Source organism: Eutrigla gurnardus (genome assembly GCF_963514095.1).
Source record: "Eutrigla gurnardus genome assembly, chromosome: 11".
NCBI classification, from domain to species: domain Eukaryota; kingdom Metazoa; phylum Chordata; class Actinopteri; order Perciformes; family Triglidae; genus Eutrigla; species Eutrigla gurnardus.
The window spans coordinates 27,575,996-27,595,461 of NC_139925.1; the positions used below are offsets into that span (position 1 = coordinate 27,575,996).

At 43.8% G+C, this 19,466-nt stretch overlaps 1 protein-coding gene across 4 annotated transcripts in view; it reads right to left on the bottom strand.

Annotated features, from left to right (window-relative positions):
- zswim8 (zinc finger, SWIM-type containing 8) overlaps positions 1-19,466 on the bottom strand; it is a 71,713-nt gene that overhangs the window by 41,163 nt on the left and 11,084 nt on the right. For all 4 annotated transcript variants that reach the window (XM_084021591.1, XM_084021589.1, XM_084021590.1 and 1 more), the window contains exon 2: positions 5,872-6,025. In XM_084021591.1, coding sequence (XP_083877717.1) covers positions 5,872-6,025 — 154 coding nt within the window. The remainder of the gene's footprint in view (positions 1-5,871; positions 6,026-19,466) is intronic.

The following is a 19,466-nucleotide window of genomic DNA, read 5'->3' on the forward strand; positions in this document are numbered from 1 at the left end:
TATTGATATTACAGACCACAGCTAAATAAATCAACCTAAACCAGGACATCTGTATCAGTGTTCTTTAACGGGAACACTAACCCTACACCTTGCCGCTCTAAACCAGTTAAAATCCGGGAGACAATCACTTCTCTCCCTTTTAGGTAGTTTCAACGGTTTTTGGCATCATACTCTGAAAAGCCATTTTTAAACAGCAATATCTGGAAAACTATCTCACCTGTGGCCTTCAAAATTTCTACAGTGTATATCTGTTACTAAAAGCCTCCAGACATGGCATGTCAGGGGTGTAGCTCAATGATAACCTAGTATGGTAGGTACTTAAACTTCTCCCAAAATGTGGCTTGTCGAAATGAAGTAGCAAATTTGTAGAGTTGTTGAGCTCCCATTTTTGCAGATAAAAGACTTCTATCACTTCTGCCTCTATCCCTGGTGTTAGCTTAAACATTCTACAAATATGGTTTCTCTTAGATGATTAGTTTCACAGATATTAAAGCTCAAAAATGGAAGTAAACACATCTTTGCCCAACTTCAGGGTCATATTCCAAAAAACTGACAAGTATCAGGTCCAAACTTACTTTTTTTGAAAGATCAAATTCTTGTTAAAGTGATAGTTCGGAGTAAAATGCACCCTAGGTTATTTCCACCAGACATCCAGCCAAATACCCCCTCGGAAGCATTTTTAGCGATGGTCAACATTGGTCAAGATAGGGCTTACACTTACAAACTTTCAAATGCCTCGTTTTGTGAGTACAGTCCCTATGTGTACTACTGCAGAAGTTTGGTAACATTCCATTCATTATTAGTGGGGTAATTTATGAGAAAACAAAATGTACCATTAGCGCCAGTACTAAGCCATTCGGCTGATAGCCCTATCTTGACCAATGTTGACCATCGCTAAATGCTTCCGAGGGGGTATTAATATGATACTTTAAAATAATATTTAAAAAATCAGGAGGGTGTTTTGCCTCATTTTGTTACAGTGATTTTCTAAAATCCTGATATTGGTGGGGTTTTTATGGCCGTTTTTGGTACTGCATGTCCTAATAGCCGACGAGTAAACATCACAGCAGGGCGATTCAATTGTGTTTTTTACCATTTACCAAAGACTTGCATGTGACTAAATGCTACTGATAAATTTAGCCTTACGAAAACATTAAAATGTAGCACAGTTGTAGTTACAGAGGCAATAAGTCCTTGAATGTGAGTTGAACATGCTGAAAACAGCTTTTAATGTTTTAAACCATGAACAAACATATGATAGCATAATATTGAAGACTGCACATTTTGTCATACTTTAAGTATATAAATTAAACAACCAAATCAAATAATAATCTTAATTTGAGCATAAAGATTTTCCATTACAGCAGAAAAGTTTCTAAAGTTTGATATTGAATAAAAGTTTGTCTCTATGCTCACTATGAGGGATCAAACATTTTTCATCTTTTAGATCCTGTTCCTTAGTCACATTCATTAATTTGTACATCTCTGCTCTGTTGTGCTCATCTTTTTTGATGGCATACATGCGCCCAGTTTCTGTAGAGGGAACGTCAATCCTTGCAATTCTATGCTGCAGTGGGACATTACACATGTCTTCTTTTCTTGACCAGTAGAAACTCTTGGCAGGGCCATGTGGGTGCATGAACTGAACCAGTACATCTTCATCTTGCTCTGAAACATCTCTGATACTTCCTATCCACCATTTCTGATCATACACACAACTCACATATTGTCTCATAGTGAGCATAGAGACAAACTGTAATTCAATATCAAACTTTGGAGACTTAAGTAATGTAATGTAAAATATTTATGCTCAAATTAAGAATATTATTTGATTTGGTTGTGTAATGTATGTACTTAAAGTATGACAAAATGTGCAGTCTTTAATATTATGCTATCATATGTTTGCTCATGGGCTGCACGGTGGTGTAGTGGGTAGCACTGTCGCCTCACAGTGAGAGGGTCCCGGGTTCCATTCCCGGGTCGGGTTTGGGTTCCTTCTGTGTGGAGTTTGCATGTTCTCCCCATGTGAGCGTGGGTTCTTTCCAGGTTCTCTGGCTTCCTCCCACAGTCCAAAGACATGCAGGATGGGGATAGGTTAATTGATGACTCTAAATTGCCGTAGGTGTGAATGTGAGCGTGAATGGTTGTTTGTCTCTAAGGGCCTGTCCACACGAAAACGTTTTCAGTGCGTAAACGCAGAAGTCTTGTGCGTTTCGCCCTGCCGTCCATACGGATCCGGCGTTTCCGCAGCGTGAAAACGCACTTTTTTGAAACCAGCTCTCAGGGTGGAAAAGAAAAAAACGGCACCCCTCCGTTTCGTGATCGTTTTCGTGTGGACGGCGAAAACGAAAACGCTGACGTCATCGCCCCGCTCCTCGACCCTCTGACTTCTTCCCCCGCGACGTCTCGTAACAACAACAATAACGGCGGCCTCCGTGCTGTCTGTACGACGGCGTATCAGGGCTGCTGTATGAAAAAAAACGGAGCCGAGAGAGGGGGGCGATATTCCGGGGAAAAAGCTACTTTATTACGATGCTAACAAACAACCGCTAGCTAACTTCCCATGAATGTAGGCATTTATTTGTCTAATTAATCCATCCCAACGTGTGACAACGCCTCGTCAAGGTCCTTAGGGTGACGGCTGTTGGTGCTTATTGTTGGTTTTATTTATACGGGCCAAATTGTCATCTTATAGGTGTTTATTGATCGGGTGGTCGGGTGGAGATTAGCCGTAACTCTCACGTGTTGCCATAGCAACGGCAAACATCCGGTCACGCTCCGTCTCTTCTTCTGCATTTTTGTAGCAGAAACAGCGCCGCATAAGGGCCTGGAATATGTACTACAGCTCGCTGAGTCGTTTTCAGTGGATTCGTTTGGACGCAGATTTTCTTGAAACGACGCCAAGGCAAAACGGAGAAAAAAAGCTTGTTTTGCTTCTTGTGTATGGGGCCTAAATGTCAGGCCCTGCGATAGACTGGCGTCCTGTCCAGGGTGTACCCTGCCTTCGCCCAATGACAGCTGGGATCGGCTCCTTTTTTTGAATATGACTGAAGTTGAGCAAAGATGTGTTAACTTATTTTTGAGCCTTAATATCTGTGAAACTAATCATCTAAGAGAAACCATATTTTGTAGAATGTTTAAGCTAACACCAGGGATAGAGGCAGAAGTGATAGAAGTCTTTTATCTGCAAAAATGGGAGCTCAGAAATGGGAGCTCAGCAACTCTTCAAATTTGCTACTTCATTTCGACAAGCCATATTTTGGGAGAAGTTTAAGTACCTACCATACTAGGTTATCATTTAGGTACACCCCTGATATTCCATGTCTGCAGGCTATTAGTAACAGATATACACTGTCGAAATTTTGAAGGCCACAGGTGAGATAGTTTTCCAGATATTGCTGTTTAAAAATGGCTTTTCAGAGTATGATGCCAAAAAACGTCTAAACTACCCTTCATTCAATGATGTTTCATGAGAAAACTGTTGACAGTAGAGACCTAATGTTTTGCATTTGTCCTATTAACAAGTGTGTCTTCATACTTGATTTTTTTCAAGAAATTCTGTGATGGTCAGGTGGGAAGATTTTCAGAAATTTGATGAAATGACACGGAATGACCCTGATGGATACAGCTTGCTAACGCTACAAAGATGCTGATAACGTCGCAAGCAAACCTTTCTTCACTTCCCTGGAGTCAACGAACACCAGCTGATAGCCGACTTTAACACTTAGCTGTAAAGTTGACCTTGAATTATGAAACTAACTTTGTTAGCAGCTTCACACCAGAATCCAGATGGATCCGGATCCAGATCCAGTAAGGTTGTTGCTACTCCTCCACAGTCCAAATATGGTCACTTCCTTCACTGGTTGCAAAAAAATGACAACGACCAAAATCCTGACCTTGAGGCGATTTAAAAGGTGAAACACCAACAATATGGTTTGAAGCATTTCCTTTTCTTTTTTAAAATAAAGTTTAAGTTTTGGACTGAGGACTTGTTGTTGGATGTGTTTTTAAGACTTAATGAAGAGCACAGAACAAGCTCATAGATGATTCATTTATAAGGGCATGGAGAGGAAAGATGAATGGAGACAAGACAACGGAGCCCATTTTTCATGTCAAAACACCCAAACAAGATGGATTTTGCAGAATTCTTCTGGAACAAACAACTTTTTAACTTTGCTCTGGCGGCTGATCCTGAAGACTGACCAGACTCTCTGACCATGGGATTTCTTGGGCCTGAAAGCACTGGTTCCACTGGGGGAAATCATGTAGCATGGCTGCCTTAAGGAAAAATTCAGTCGATGACGGAAAGTATTTGATCAACGCCACCTGCTAGTACAAGATTCATTTATTGTCAATGTACAAAATGGGGTTTGTAGTCCTACAACATAAGAAAACTAAAACTAGTCTTTCAGCTGCTCTTAAGTCTGCTGGTTCATCAGCTGATACTTGTGTATCCCAGAATGCAGCAGGGTGAACAGACCGTCTGGGTGGGGTTTGTCCTTTAATATCTTTGGGCTCTGTGCAGGCACCTCTTGTCACCAATATCTCTGATACTTGGTGAAAGGTCCCAGTGATGTTCTCCGGTCCTGGTCCGTGAACATCCAATGACAGTTTGTAATGTTTCCAGTGAAGATGGTTTTTATCGCTCCTCTGGAAAGTTAACAACAACTTAAACTTCCTTAAAGGTCCCCTATTATACTGTTTTTCCTCAATTCCATACAGCTGTCAGAGATCCAACAACACTGGATTTGATATGCATTGCCCCAAACCCATCCGTGGTCCTGAATTTCAGCTGTCAAATGAGCTCCGCTGAGAACAGGCTGTTTCTGTGCCTGCACCTTTAAATGCTAATGAGCTCTGTCTCTCATCGCCTACTTGGAGAGAGACGGAGACGATGCCGCTTATGCTAGCGGTAGCATGCGCCAATGTTTACAGTGGATGTATCGCTATGGCTCGCCTATGTGGCTCAGGTGAAGTTGCTGGGTCCCGTATGGTTGGGACAGATCCTTTTACGAGGGTCAGTGTCGAGGCAAAGCCAGCTTTGTACTGACCCTCGTTACTGAAGCAGTCCGATGTGAAGTGGTTAGCACACACATACAAGCTAAGACAAACCGTACCACATTAAAAATGAAACGCAACCACTGTCTCTTCTGTAGCTGGGACGGAATATAAGCACTTATGTTGATTTGTACAACCAACAACAGAGCAATCTGCGTGTCTAACTCTGAGCGACGACATTGTGAAACACCGCTATCTCACTGCTGTCTCCCTGCAGGACCCACCAAACTTTCTCTCGGATGTCTCCTATCATCAGAGGAGTTCGGCCTATGCAAATGACTCCCTTCGTTACGTAAGCACAGGAGCTGTATCTGAACAGCCTGTAGGAGTGATGTTGTACCGGGGGAGGGGGGGTGCTGCAGAGACCATGCAGGAGTCGCTTGTTTTCCTCATCCTGGGAGTTGACAGGCTCAGGGAGGACCAGTTTAAAGGTGTAGAGACCAGAGAAAACCTGTTTATCATAATATGGGACCTTGAAGACATACAGTTGGTCATGGTTTTTTTTAACCAGGATGTGTGATGACTATGAATGGTCTTTTGTGATGCTGATTTCCAGGGAATAAAGTTCTCTGCAGTGGCTCTCATATGTCAGAAAATGATTGCAGTAACTTTCCAAACAGCTGTTATTTAGATAAACTAACCACATATTGAGAATCGAAATGGTTCCTGTTTCATAAGAAACATGTTCAAACTTAATAAGGTGATATATTAACAGCTTCTGGAAAACATTTTAAGAGATTTCTCTTCTCTTAGGCCGAAGCGGATCCTTAATAAGAAGTGAAGAAAAACCATCAAAGTCATTATCGTTTTCACCTGATGTCCTCCTCGTTCTCGGGGAAGCTCCAGTAAGCGATGCGAAGCTGCAGCTGTTCAGGGACTGGGGGGTAGACCTTCTCCACCACCTCAAACGGGATGTGGAACGCCACCTGCTTTGCTGACAACTCCACCAGGGGGATCACCTGACCATCTGAGGACGAGCACAGGAGAGGAACATGAGGAGAAACTCCAGCAGCACATGATGGAAAGCCTCAATGACCTGACACATTTTAATACGTGCCGTCACATTTACCAAAACATTTACCTGACTTTAAGCCACATTTTCCTGGCCATATGTTCTCCATGTATATACCAAAAAATAAGAATAAAAATATCAACGCTTCTCCATCTGGCAATCTGATGGGCAGGTCTGGGTTTGGCGGTTGCCAGGACAACGATATTTGTCTGACTGCATTGTGCCACGTGTAAAGTTTGGTTCCAACTTCCTGTTCCAACATGACTGTGTAGCAGTGCACAAAGCAAGGTCCATAAAGAGAGTTTGGTGTGGATGAACTTGACTGGCCTGCACAGAGTCCTGACCTCAACCCGATAGAACACCTTTGGGATGAATTAGAGTGGAGACTGAGAGCCGGCCTCCCCTTCAACATCAGTGTGTGACCTCACAAATACACTTCTGGAAGAAGCTGTATAGCTGCAAATAGGGGTGTAACGGTACACTGAAGTCACGGTTTGGTACGTACCTCGGTTCAGACATGACGGTTTGATACGAGTTCGGGGCAATGGAGGGAACAGAAAAAACCCCCGAAAATGCAGAAGGTAATTCTTTTGTATTGTGCATGTCTCAGGTTGTACCACCGAGTGTCATACAGTCTCTCTCCTGAGCTAGTTGCAACATCCTGAACTGTGTAATCTAAGATGTGAACAGTAGCCAGGAGGCGGAGCTCTGAATCAATTGAAAACGACTCAGCATGTTGTAGTACATATTCCAGGCCCTTATGTGGTGTTGTTTCTGCTACAAAAATACACCAAAAACGAGACGGAGCTTGACCGGATGTTTGCCGTTGCTATGGCAACACGTGAAAGCTAAGGCTACTATCCACCCGACCAAAAAATATCCATAAGATGACAATTTGGCCCGTATAAATAAAACCAACAATAAGCATCAACAGCCGCCATCCTAAGGACCTTAACGAGGCGTTGTCACACGTCGTGATGGATTAATTCGAAAAATAAATGCATTGGTTGTTTGTTAGCATCGTAAAAAAGTAGCAATTCTGCAACTTTTTTCCCCGGAATATTGCCCCCTTCTCTCTGCTCCGGGTTTTCCATACAGTGGCCCTAATACCCCGTAGTACAGAGGAGCAGAATATCTGCTGCAGCACGTTCGCGAGCACGTAGGCCACCGTTGTTGTTGTTGTTACGAGACGTTGCGGGATAAGAAGTCGGGCTCGAGGGTCGAGGAGCGGGGCAGTGACGTCAGCGTATGCGTCTTTGCCGTCTACATGAAAACAAACACGAAACGGAGGGGTGCCGTTTTTTTCTTTTTCACCCTGGGACCTGGTTTCAAAAAAGTGTGTTTTCAGGCCTTGAAAACGCTGGATCCGTATGGACGGCCTCTAACAGTAGTTCTGTAATTAATTTGCGTGCCGATTTTATTTATTTTTATACCGTGTATTATCCGTGTAAATCCAGGCACCATATTGTGACCCCCGTACCATTTCGGTTCATTACGAATACGTATCGTTACACCCCTAGCTGCAAAGGTTGGACGTCATATTAAACCCTATGGATTAAGAATGGGATGTCACTTAAGTTCATATGCGAGTCAAGGTGAGCGAATACTTTTGGCAATATAGTGTATATACAGTATACAGTAAATATATATAAATACAGAACACAAAACAGGGACAAGGAAGACGGAAATTACCACATATTTCACTAACATAACCATACAATATGATATTCCTTAACTATATATCCTCTTTATATTGTCTTTCATACACCATTTCACTTGTTGAACATAAGTCAGAACATAGACTACCACATACCATCTAAGGGTGCACTCACTAGTTCATCCGTAGTGTGCCCTGGCTGGATTGAGCCTAAGTCTGTGGGGTCCCACAGGGGTCAGTTCTGGGTCCAAAGCTGTTTATATTATACATAAATGATATATGCAAAGTGTCAAATACTCTGAAATTAATATTATTCGCGGATGACACAAATATTTTCTGCTCGGGGAGTGACTTGAACCAACTTGTGGAAACAGTAAATCAGGAAATGGCCAAACTTCAAGTGTGGTTTAATATAAATAAATTATCACTAAATCTTGGAAAAACTAAATACATGCTATATGGGAAAAGAGGCTGCAACAACAGTCCCAACATTCAAGTAAACGGAGTTAATATTGAGAGGGTCCGTGAGAATAAGGTTCTGGGAGTGATTATCGATGACATGTTAAGTTGGAAGCCACACATAACACAATTAAAAAGGAAGTTGGCCAGGAGTGTGTCCATACTTTGGAAAGTACAAAAAATACTAAATCAAAAAGCACTTCATCTGTTATACTGCGCACTAGTCTCTCCGCACCTGCAATACTATGCAGAGGTGTGGGGACACACATAAAGGCTCCACACAGCCCTTGTTAATTCTCCAAAAAAGAGCCTTGAGAATCTTACACTATGCCAACTACTGGCACACACCAATCACTTATTTATCGAATCAAGAATACTCAAACTATATGACTTAATAAACTATCGCACAGTACAAATGATGTACCAAGCTTCTAACAGAACTCTCCCCCAGAACCTGCAAATACTTTTTCTAGACAGAGAGAGACACAATCTTAGAGGGAACATGATTTTCAGGCAAAGGAAGGTACGAACTACGTTAAAATCCTTTTCCTTATCGGTCACAGGTGTTAGACAATGGAATGTGTTAGAAGAAGAAGTCAAAAAATCAGCAACACTAAGTGGCTTTAAGAAGAAGTATGTAAATTCAACCGTTGACCGGTATAGATTATTGCATGAGAGTTGAAAAAGGTCTGAGGCACGAATCAGCAGACATGGTGTTGGGTCGGGATGGGAGCACAACTAATGAACATTCTGTACCCAAACAATAAGTTGAACCTGACACACACGCAATCTGTATACACTGGACTTCAGCTCTCTGTACCACCTACTGCTGTAACATGTTATGTCAAATGTCACAAGTAAAAGAAAATGTTATGTCAAATGAAAAATGTATTTGAAAAAAGATGTGTGATGATTTAACTGACATGCCCGAAATAAATAAATAAATAAAGTCTGGTTTGTTTGGCTAGGGTGAGTGCGCCACTTTCTCAGCCCCGGCACAATTGGAAGAGGTGGCTTTCAGCACGGTACGGTTCATGCACGGGTAAGCAATGTTGACATAGGCCTTCCCTCTCATTATCTCTCAGTGTTCTACTATCGCTATCGAGACAATTTATGGATGAAAATACTGTTGATGTCTGTAAGGGACATGCATTCTGGGTTGGGCTTGGGCTTCAGACTCGTGGTGTGAGCGGTACTGTAGTAGGACATAGGGAGATGGTCAAACCTTTTATAATAAAAATGCAGCTCTGTCCAAAATGTGCTCCGCTTGCATGCTCTGATGTAGGTCGAGTGTTTACTAGAAATATTGTCAGTAAAGTTTCAGTCATGTTCTCTATTATTCTCTATTCTCTATAAAACTACATCAAGCCATGTGTGTGCCATATTGTGACGTGATGATGTACAAGAGCGACATGTCAATCAGCAGGTAGCCCCGCCCTTAAAGCATCCCCTGCTTTCTGGTCTGTTGGACTCTAAATGGACCATAATGTACTAAATGAACATCATGCTGGATTGAAGAAGACTTGAAACTAGAGATTGAGACCATAAACTCATGTTTACAATGTTTACTGAGATAATACATCAAGAGAGAAGTAGGACCATTTTCTCATAGACTTCTATACAATCAGACTTCTTTTTGCAACCTGATGGTCAGGAGTAGGGCCCGACCGATATTGATTTTTGAGTGCCGATGCCGATTATTTTCAGAGAAAAATTACGATAACGATTTAATCGGCCGATTATAAAAAAATAAAAAAATAAATTTAAAAAAAGCATATAAAACGTATTTTTTTGATACCTTAAATATACTTTAAACACTTTTGACGAATATGTGAATTGAATGCAGAACCTTTGAGTGTTTTAGAATACATTTACAGTCAAAAATGAGTGCAAATACAGCCTTATCTTATTGTCAATAAAATAAAATAAAAAGATCTTAAAAAAATGAGTGCAGGAACTTATTTTTATTGGTAACATAGTTCTAACAAAGTAGTACAGGACAGTACAGGAAGAAGAACTATTTTGTAACTATACGCAACATCTTTGAAAACAAATCAATAATAATGTAAAATAACTGTATAGGAACGAGGTAACATGTTGTGTGGGGCAAGCAGCATATTAACATTTTGCACAACAATCTTTTGACATAAAGTGCAGGAAGAACTTTTTTGTAACTATACACAACATCTTTGAAAACAAATCAATAACTGCGCACTGAGCAGTATGGTCTCACCGTTAGAGTCTACAGTATAACAAATGAACATGGCCTCGGACCTAAAGAAAAACAGGCACAACATGCTCAAACAACGCGTCTTGTGTACATTGGTGAGGTGAGCGCGCAGCTGCCTGAGCGAGAGTGCTTTCATGTTGTACGGTAAAATTCAATCTCCTCTTTTTTACTCCGGCTAAAGTTGCTAGTTAGCAAGGCTAGGTTAGCTTTACTGTATTTGAAGGGTAGTGGGGGGTTAGGTGTACTTTTCCTTTTTTTAAGCATGACCTACACGTTTAAAAGGGCCAATTGTTCATTACACAAACTAGTTATAAACTTACCGTGGGGGGAAACTCTGCTAGGTTTATCCAATGAGCTCAGCACATTCAAGCTACATGCGCTCCGGTGTTGTGTCCAAAAATGAGTGCGGTGGGTGAGACTGAGAGCCTTTCTTAAGTAGAATGGAGTAGGAGCGCACTAAGCTGGATACTAAGCGCAATAACATTAAAAAAAAAAAAAAAATCGGTTGTAATCGGCGTCTTTTGGCAGATGTTGATTATTTTCAAAAAGGCTATAATCGGCCGATTAAATCGGCAGGCCGATGAATCGGTCGGGCCCTAGTCAGGAGAGAGATTGTCATTGCCAGCTCTGGACAAATGGGTTTTAATCACTTTTTAAAAGAGTCCACAAATTCAAAGATCTCAAGCTTAATGGCAGACAATGCAAAGTTAAGGCACTACTGATTGGAAAGACATATCTCTCCAAGTCTTAAAACATGTGTGTGGTGTTGGGACCTAACCGTTAGGACTACACAATGCGGCCTACAGAAGCCTACACATGCGGCCAGGACAAAGGGACAAAGGGGATTAAAAACTACACCGCCATTTTAGTTTCACATCTCACCCAGGTGAGAGATGCGACGCCACCCAACGAGTGCCCCATTGGCTGACATCTTCAGGGAACCCCGGGGGGTCCCCTGGAGCGGCCTGAGCTTTATAAACCGAAGCCGCCCGGAGAACGCTCTTATTCACTCTTACTCTCTGGCTCCCACTCCTACCCGGGCGCTGGTTCCAGCGCTTCCATCGCAACACCACGTTGCCACGGGAGGCGACCCCTCCACCAACAGGAGGTGGACACGGCCCCGCAGCGCACCGTTGCAACAAGAGGAACCAAGCCGGTTCCTGCCTTCCAGCTACCAGACGCTGTCTGAAGTAAGCTGACTAAATCGCCAAGCCGCGATTATATCGCCGCTCGTGGAAGGAGGAAACACCAACTGTTTTCTTTATTTGAGTTTGATCAACGAGACGAAACCCGCTCCGCTCTTGTCTGGACGAAGCCGACTCATCACGTCCCCCGCTGACGCCGGGGACTCACGAACCACCGCCGTTACGGAACGCCGTCATCGTCTTACGCAACGATACCAGTAAGAGGCTATCAGTCTGGGCAGAGACACAAGTGATAGTGTAGGATATGCTTGTAATTCTTGTTAATGTGTTTTAAGTTCTGATCGCGGACCGCCGAGTTCGTTGGTTCATGTGCTGCTGTATTTTAATACTGATCGTGTACCACGCAGCTGGGTTGATTTCTGTAACAGTGTTTCCGACTAACCTCCGCCATATTCGCGAGCTCAGAAAGCCTCTACTATCAGTTAAAAGACCGGTCTCGCGGAATAAACGCCAGTTCATTCACGCGAGCCCGTGTGATAACGGCACGCTTTCTGTCCCTCCGAATATCGCTCGCGCATCCTCTCTCTCTTTGTTTGTGTCCCGCTAACACACACACACACACATACACGCCGCACACACGTGTCCTAAGCCAGCTGTTCCCGGCGGGCGCTAGGGACATAGCTACATCTGGTGGCTACATACGGCTATCTCTCTCTCTCTCTCTCTCTCTCTCTCGCTACTCCATCAGACCTCAGTGGCTCCGCCCCTGAACGCTGCGAGGAATAGCTCCACCTCTCTCTCTCTCTCGCTACTCCGTCAGACCTCAGTGGCTACGCCCCTGAACGCTGCGAGGAATAGCTCCACCTCTCTCTCTCGCTACCCCATCGAACCTCAGTGGCTCCGCCCCTGAACGCTGCGAGGAATAGCTCCATCCGGTGGCCGCCCATAGCCATCTCTCCCTCTCTCTCTCTCGACACGCACGCACGCACGCACGCACACACGCACACACACACATACGCACACACACACTCCACGTGTGTATCTCCCTTTGTTTAAGCTTAGCTTTGTGTTAGGTAGTTAGGTAATAAGGCTTTGTTAATTGCAGTGTTATTGATTGTGATCATTATTACTGATTTTAATAAATCTTATTATATTATAACTAGCGGTCTCTTGTGCTTGTTGTGTATATGTCACTGGATAACAGCAGGTTGTGAAGGCTAGTGCTTGAATTTCACGCCTTTTTAATTGTTCGATAGGTTTTATACTCACATGCCAAGGTTTAAGAAGGCCTCCTCACGGGAGAAGCTCAGACTAGTCGGGAAGACCACAACCAGACATGTCCGCAGTTTCATAGGAACACTTGCACCCAGAACCCAGGACCGATACCCCAGACTTTGTGCAGCACTCCGGAAGGAGTATAGCCGGGACTGGGATCCCGCCGCCGCTACGATCAGTGCCCTCGCCGTCGTACATGAGGAGCAGGAATCACCCACGGAGTACTATTGGCGCTTCAGGGCCGCCTATGCTCAGGGCTGTAACTCCCCAGGAGTGGAGGAAGAGCCTGCGCCTTCAAGGCCCTCTTCCTGCATAACCTACACGAAAGTGTGCGCTACGATGTCACCATACACTTCAGGACACATCGACTTTCCATGCAAGAGATTCGTAATTACGCACAGATGGCTTGGGAAACCCACTTAGCGCGCAAACTTAAAAGCCAGCCCGCTAACTTCGACACATCTGCGTCCGAAACGTCTGCCGCCTTAAAGCATAGCCCTTATAACAGCGCAAAAGGGGGTGGGCGGCCAGCACGCCCCAGGAATCAGACAAAACCAAGGAACGAGAGTAACTCCCAAACATCCGCCGCCTTAAAGCAGAGCCCTCATAACAGCGCGAAAGGGGGTGAGCGGCCAGCACGCCCCTGGAGTCAGACAAACTCCCAAACTGACGAAGATAGGGATCCGTGCGACCCAATCGAGAAGCTGATAAAAACGATAGCGCTATGGCGTTGACTCGACCCGACCATCACTAAACTCCCCCCAGAAGCCTGGTAAGAGACGGCGTGGGGATACTGAGCATCACCGACATGCCCACCAACTGCGTCGAGATGGGCATTCACACAGAAGTAGTAGGAAGCCCTACTCCGAAATTCTGTCCCAGTCACGTGAACCAGCAGTGTACAAACATGACAACTCAGATAATGACAGCGCCTCTGACATTTCCTCTGTTTCTGGCTACATGGAGCGTTACAGCCCTGAGCCACAACATAGTAAATATGGCTAACTTAAATCTTCTCCAGGAGTAAACCAAACGACCACTAACCCCTTCTCCTTTCCCTCACTTTCCTTTTCCTCCTTCGTTCCGTTTTCATAGTTGGGGTGTGTCCTGTTTGAAACTACCTGAGTGTAATGACAATGTTGATGTTTGTGAAAATTGTGTCTTAGCAGATGTTTGATATAGGTTAGATGGTTAGAAATCTCTGCCCAGACCATAGAAATCTCTGCCCAGACCTTGCCTCAATCTCTGCCCAGACAATGCCTCCATCAAGTTATGGACTTCGACCTGAATGACTGTTTAACCTTTTTTCCATGGAATATACAGACTGTTTGGACTCCCCCATGTTTCAAGGAATACATGGACGGTTCGGCCCTTATGTTGCTCCGAAGGTTGCGTCCCACACCTCAACCTTCAGACCAAAAGGGGGACTGTTGGGACCTAACCGTTAGGACTACACAATGCGGCCTACAGAAGCCTACACATGCGGCCAGGACAAAGGGACAAAGGGGATTAAAAACTACACCGCCATTTTAGTTTCACATCTCACCCAGGTGAGAGATGCGACGCCACCCAACGAGTGCCCCATTGGCTGACATCTTCAGGGAACCCCGGGGGGTCCCCTGGAGCGGCCTGAGCTTTATAAACCGAAGCCGCCCGGAGAACGCTCTTATTCACTCTTACTCTCTGGCTCCCACTCCTACCCGGGCGCTGGTTCCAGCGCTTCCATCGCAACACCACGTTGCCACGGGAGGCGACCCCTCCACCAACAGGAGGTGGACACGGCCCCGCAGCGCACCGTTGCAACAAGAGGAACCAAGCCGGTTCCTGCCTTCCAGCTACCAGACGCTGTCTGAAGTAAGCTGACTAAATCGCCAAGCCGCGATTATATCGCCGCTCGTGGAAGGAGGAAACACCAACTGTTTTCTTCATTTGAGTTTGATCAACGAGACGAAACCCGCTCCGCTCTCGTCTGGACGAAGCCGACTCATCACGTCCCCCGCTGACGCCGGGGACTCACGAACCACCGCCGTTACGGAACGCCGTCATCGTCTTACGCAACGATACCAGTAAGAGGCTATCAGTCTGGGCAGAGACACAAGTGATAGTGTAGGATATGCTTGTAATTCTTGTTAATGTGTTTTAAGTTCTGATCGCGGACCGCCGAGTCCGTTGGTTCATGTGCTGCTGTATTTGAATACTGATTGTGTACCACGCAGCTGGGTTGATTTCTGTAACAGTGTTTCCGACTAACCTCCGCCATATTCGCGAGCTCAGAAAGCCTCTACTATCAGTTAAAAGACCGGTCTCGCGGAATAAACGCCAGTTCATTCACGCAAGCCCGTGTGATAACGGCACGCTTTCTGTCCCTCCGAATATCGCTCGCGCATCCTCTCTCTCTTTGTTTGTGTCCCGCTAACACACACACACACACATACACGCCGCACACACGTGTCCTAAGCCAGCTGTTCCCGGCGGGCGCTAGGGACATAGCTACATCTGGTGGCTACATACGGCTATCTCTCTCTCTCTCTCTCTCGCTACTCCATCAGACCTCAGTGGCTCCGCCCCTGAACTCTGCGAGGAATAGCTCCACCTCTCTCTCTCTCTCGCTACTCAGTCAGACCTCAGTGGCTCCGCCCCTGAACGCTGCGAGGAATAGCTCCACCTCTCTCTCTCGCTACCCCATCGAACCTCAGTGGCTCCGCCCCTGAACGCTGCGAGGAATAGCTCCATCCGGTGGCCGCCCATAGCCATCTCTCCCTCTCTCTCTCTCTCTCGACACGCACGCACGCACGCACACACACACACACACACACACGCACACGCACGCACACACGCACACACACACTCCACGTGTGTATCTCCCTTTGTTTAAGCTTAGCTTTGTGTTAGGTAGTTAGGTAATAAGGCTTTGTTAATTGCAGTGTTATTGATTGTGATCATTATTACTGATTTTAATAAATCTTATTATATTATAACTAGCGGTCTCTTGTGCTTGTTGTGTATATGTCACTGGATAACAGCAGGTTGTGAAGGCTAGTGCTTGAATTTCACGCCTTTTTAATTGTTCGATTGGTTTTGTACTCCTATGCCAATGATCACGATGATTGGCATGTGAGTATAAAACCTTTATATTGAGACTGAATACAGTTTTAGGTTATCTTTTCCCTGATCCCAGGGTGGTGCCCCGTTTATTCATGATTATATCATGATAATATATTAAATATAATTATTAATACTGATAATCATATTGATATTGATAGTTAACTGTTGATAACCAAATCTGCTCCTGCTACAACCCCAACAGTGGTACACAAAACCCATGAGTGGAGCTGGGCTCGTGGTGTGGGGGTGCAGAAATCCATGATGAAGATGAATTCTAATATTAACAGGAAGCTAGTGCAGAGAGATAAAAATAGGCATGTTAAGAGCCTAGCAGCAGGATTCATTAAAGCAGGTAGAAAAAGAATTACAGTAACATGATGAGATAAAAACATCTATTTGTATATCCATTCCACATCATGGCACATGGACCCAAGTCTGTGGAGATGAAAGAAAAAGGATCACAAACACCTCCCTTGTCGCTAAAAGCTTCAGGTTGATGGATGGATGTCATGATATTATTGGTGGCACTTGTTTGGTTAAAGCTGATGTAAGCACACATCATATTTTGTTTTGCAGAAAAATGTATTGTTTTTTTATGTTAAAATATATACAATATGAATGTGGCTACAGCCCCCGTTATTTTTTGGACACCTGGAGAATGTGACGGTAACTTGACTGTAAATGTCTCCAGTCAGGTTTCATTGGGCTGATGGGCTTAAATGGTTTCACACATTTATGCCGTTTCCACAACATTTACCTCTAGTTCAACATCTGACATGTGGCTTTGCTCTTTTCCAGCTCTCCGCTGTCCTCAGTCTTTTTAAATCAAAATGCTGCCAGACATCTGCCTTCAGGCTTTCAGCGGCGCAGCTTCTGTCATGTTTCGGTTCACCCACACTCCAAGCTTCCAAACCGGAGTCCACAAACCAACTAGTGACGTCACAATGACTACGTCCACTTCTCAGATACAGTCTATAGTTGAATGCAGGAGGCATTCACAACATTTGCTCTCCTGTGCACGGAATTCTTTATTTTTCTACTTATTTATCTTCTGGGTCAGAAAGTTTGGCCCCCAACTCCTTCAACATTTTTCAACGAATTCACTCCATTCCAACAAAATATTAATCTCAATTGGGAATTGACTGTATCTATTTTTCTAATTGATATGATTCATAATTTCAGATATGACGTTTTTCGACCATGTTTTTCCATTCAAGCAGATTATGGAATCTCAAGAAATCCTCAATATTCACACTTTCAAAGCTCATCTTCTTCCAGATATAAACTCTGTTCAAACTGGGAAACGTTCACAAATATTAGGACATGAATTCAACTTTGTCACATTCATACTTTTTGCAGTTCAAATATTGGTCACCGAGCTTTTCAACAATCCAATCCAAATTTATTTATAAAGCACATTTAAAAACAACAAAGTTGACCAAAGTGCTGTACAGTTAGACATAAAAAACAACACAAGAAAATACAAAGACCAATTTAAAACGTCCAAAACATTAAAATAATAAAAGCGTTGAGACCAATAGGAAAGGAAAAAAGGATTAAAATAGGCAACTCTCATGCCGAGCCAAATGCCAAGGAAAAAAAGTGCGTTTTAAGGTTTGATTTAAAAACGGGCAGTGTGGGGGACAGCCGAACATGTGTCGGCAGAGCGTTCCAGAGCTTTGGAGCTGCAACTGAAAAGGCTCGGTCCCCCCTAAGTTTCAGTCTAGACCTCGGGATAGTCAGAAGCAGCTGGTCAGATCATCTGAGTGTCCTGGATAAAATAAGTGGTTTTAAAAGGTCTGACAGGTACTTTGGAGATTGCCTGCGCAATGATTTATATGTTAATAATAAAATCTGAAAATCAATCCTAAAACGCACAGGGAGCCAGTGAAGTAAAGCCAGAACAGGCGAGATGTGCTCTGGTTTACGGGTACCAGTTAGCTGCACTGTTAGCTGAACTAGCTGCAGGCGAGACAGAGAGGCTTGGCTAACACCAGCGTAAAGTGCATTGCAGTAGTCGAGGCGCGTGGTGATAAAAGCATGCATTACTGTTTTAAAATCATTAAAAGATAAGAAGGACTTAACCCTGGATAAAAGGCGCAGATGGAAAACACTTGATTTGACCACTGAGTTTATCCGTTTGTCCATTTTAAAATCCTTGTCCATTATGACCCCTAAATTCTTTACAGATGATTTGATAAAAGATTCGAGGGGGGAAAGGTCCATGATGGGGTTGTTTCTGCCTCCATTTGCCCCAAAAACAATGACTTCAGTTTTGTTCTTGTTGAGCTTTAGAAAATGTATAGCCAACCAGTCTTTAATGTCTTTGAGACAGGCAAGCAATGTGCTCAAAAACCATACATTATTTCACAGTTTTTATATATTTTGGCCATTATTGAAAGTTTAATAAAAAGCATCCGCATTTGGCTTCAGCCTGTCAACAGGGAGCATTCACAACCGCAAGTTCTTCACAACTTGCCTTCTTTAGTTGTTCCTGGGTGGTCCGTCTGTCTGATTCCATGTGAATGCAGCGTAACTGCAACAAACTAGAATGTCATCAGGAGCCATTTTTATCACAAAGTGAGAATAATGTCTCCGACAAACCAGCAAGGCCCTGAGAACTGGTGTAATGAATCTAGAAAACTGACATATAGACTACAGATGATACACAAACAGTGTGTGTGTGTGTGTGTGTGTGTGTGTGTGTGTGTGTGTGTGTGTGTGTGTGTGTGTGTGTGTGTGACTGAAGTTTGGGGGAGCAGTGTTACTGAGAGTACAGTGGTCTACCACTGAGAGATGAGGAAGTAGTGATGGGTCTCAGATTACAGTGCTGCTGTTGACCTTATATGGAGGAAACCCTCCATTCACATAATGCCATGGCTGCTGTCGAGGCTCAGGGTCTCATGGTTACAGGGCATGGGAAACCCATCAAGTGGAGCAGCCCAGCATCACTCATACACTGGGTGTGGCTTGGCTGATTTACTCCCACACAGGTTCAAACCCAGGTGTTTGCTGAAATAACATGCTCCACCAGCAACCTTAAGTGATGCCTTCAGTCTTACAAAATACACAATTTAGGATAGAAAAGTAGCTAGCTGTAACACTATTGTCAGAGCCTAAATGCAGTTTTCTTGTTGAGAATAAGTTAAGAACATTAGAAGGGCAATAAGGATAAGAATATTTACCTTATTTACAGTTTTATATGTTTTGTTTAGCGAGGCAATAAGTACATGTTTGGGTAATTTCAATATTTGCAGACAGCGAAAATGATCCTTTATAGTTTATTTGTGGTATAGTGGACGGATGTATTTTTGTTTTATACAGATTGCAACTCAGTCAGGACAAGCGAGGACTGGAGCCATATAGTTATTTGACCTCTCATAATGTGTATCAGACGCGATTTGGATTTATTTGGATTTCATCTTGTGACAACTTAACTTTGGATTATTTGGATGTGGACACAAGGAAGATTGTTAAGAGTGTCAGACTGAGGCTTCACCTACAACTATAGTAGCATGTTATGCA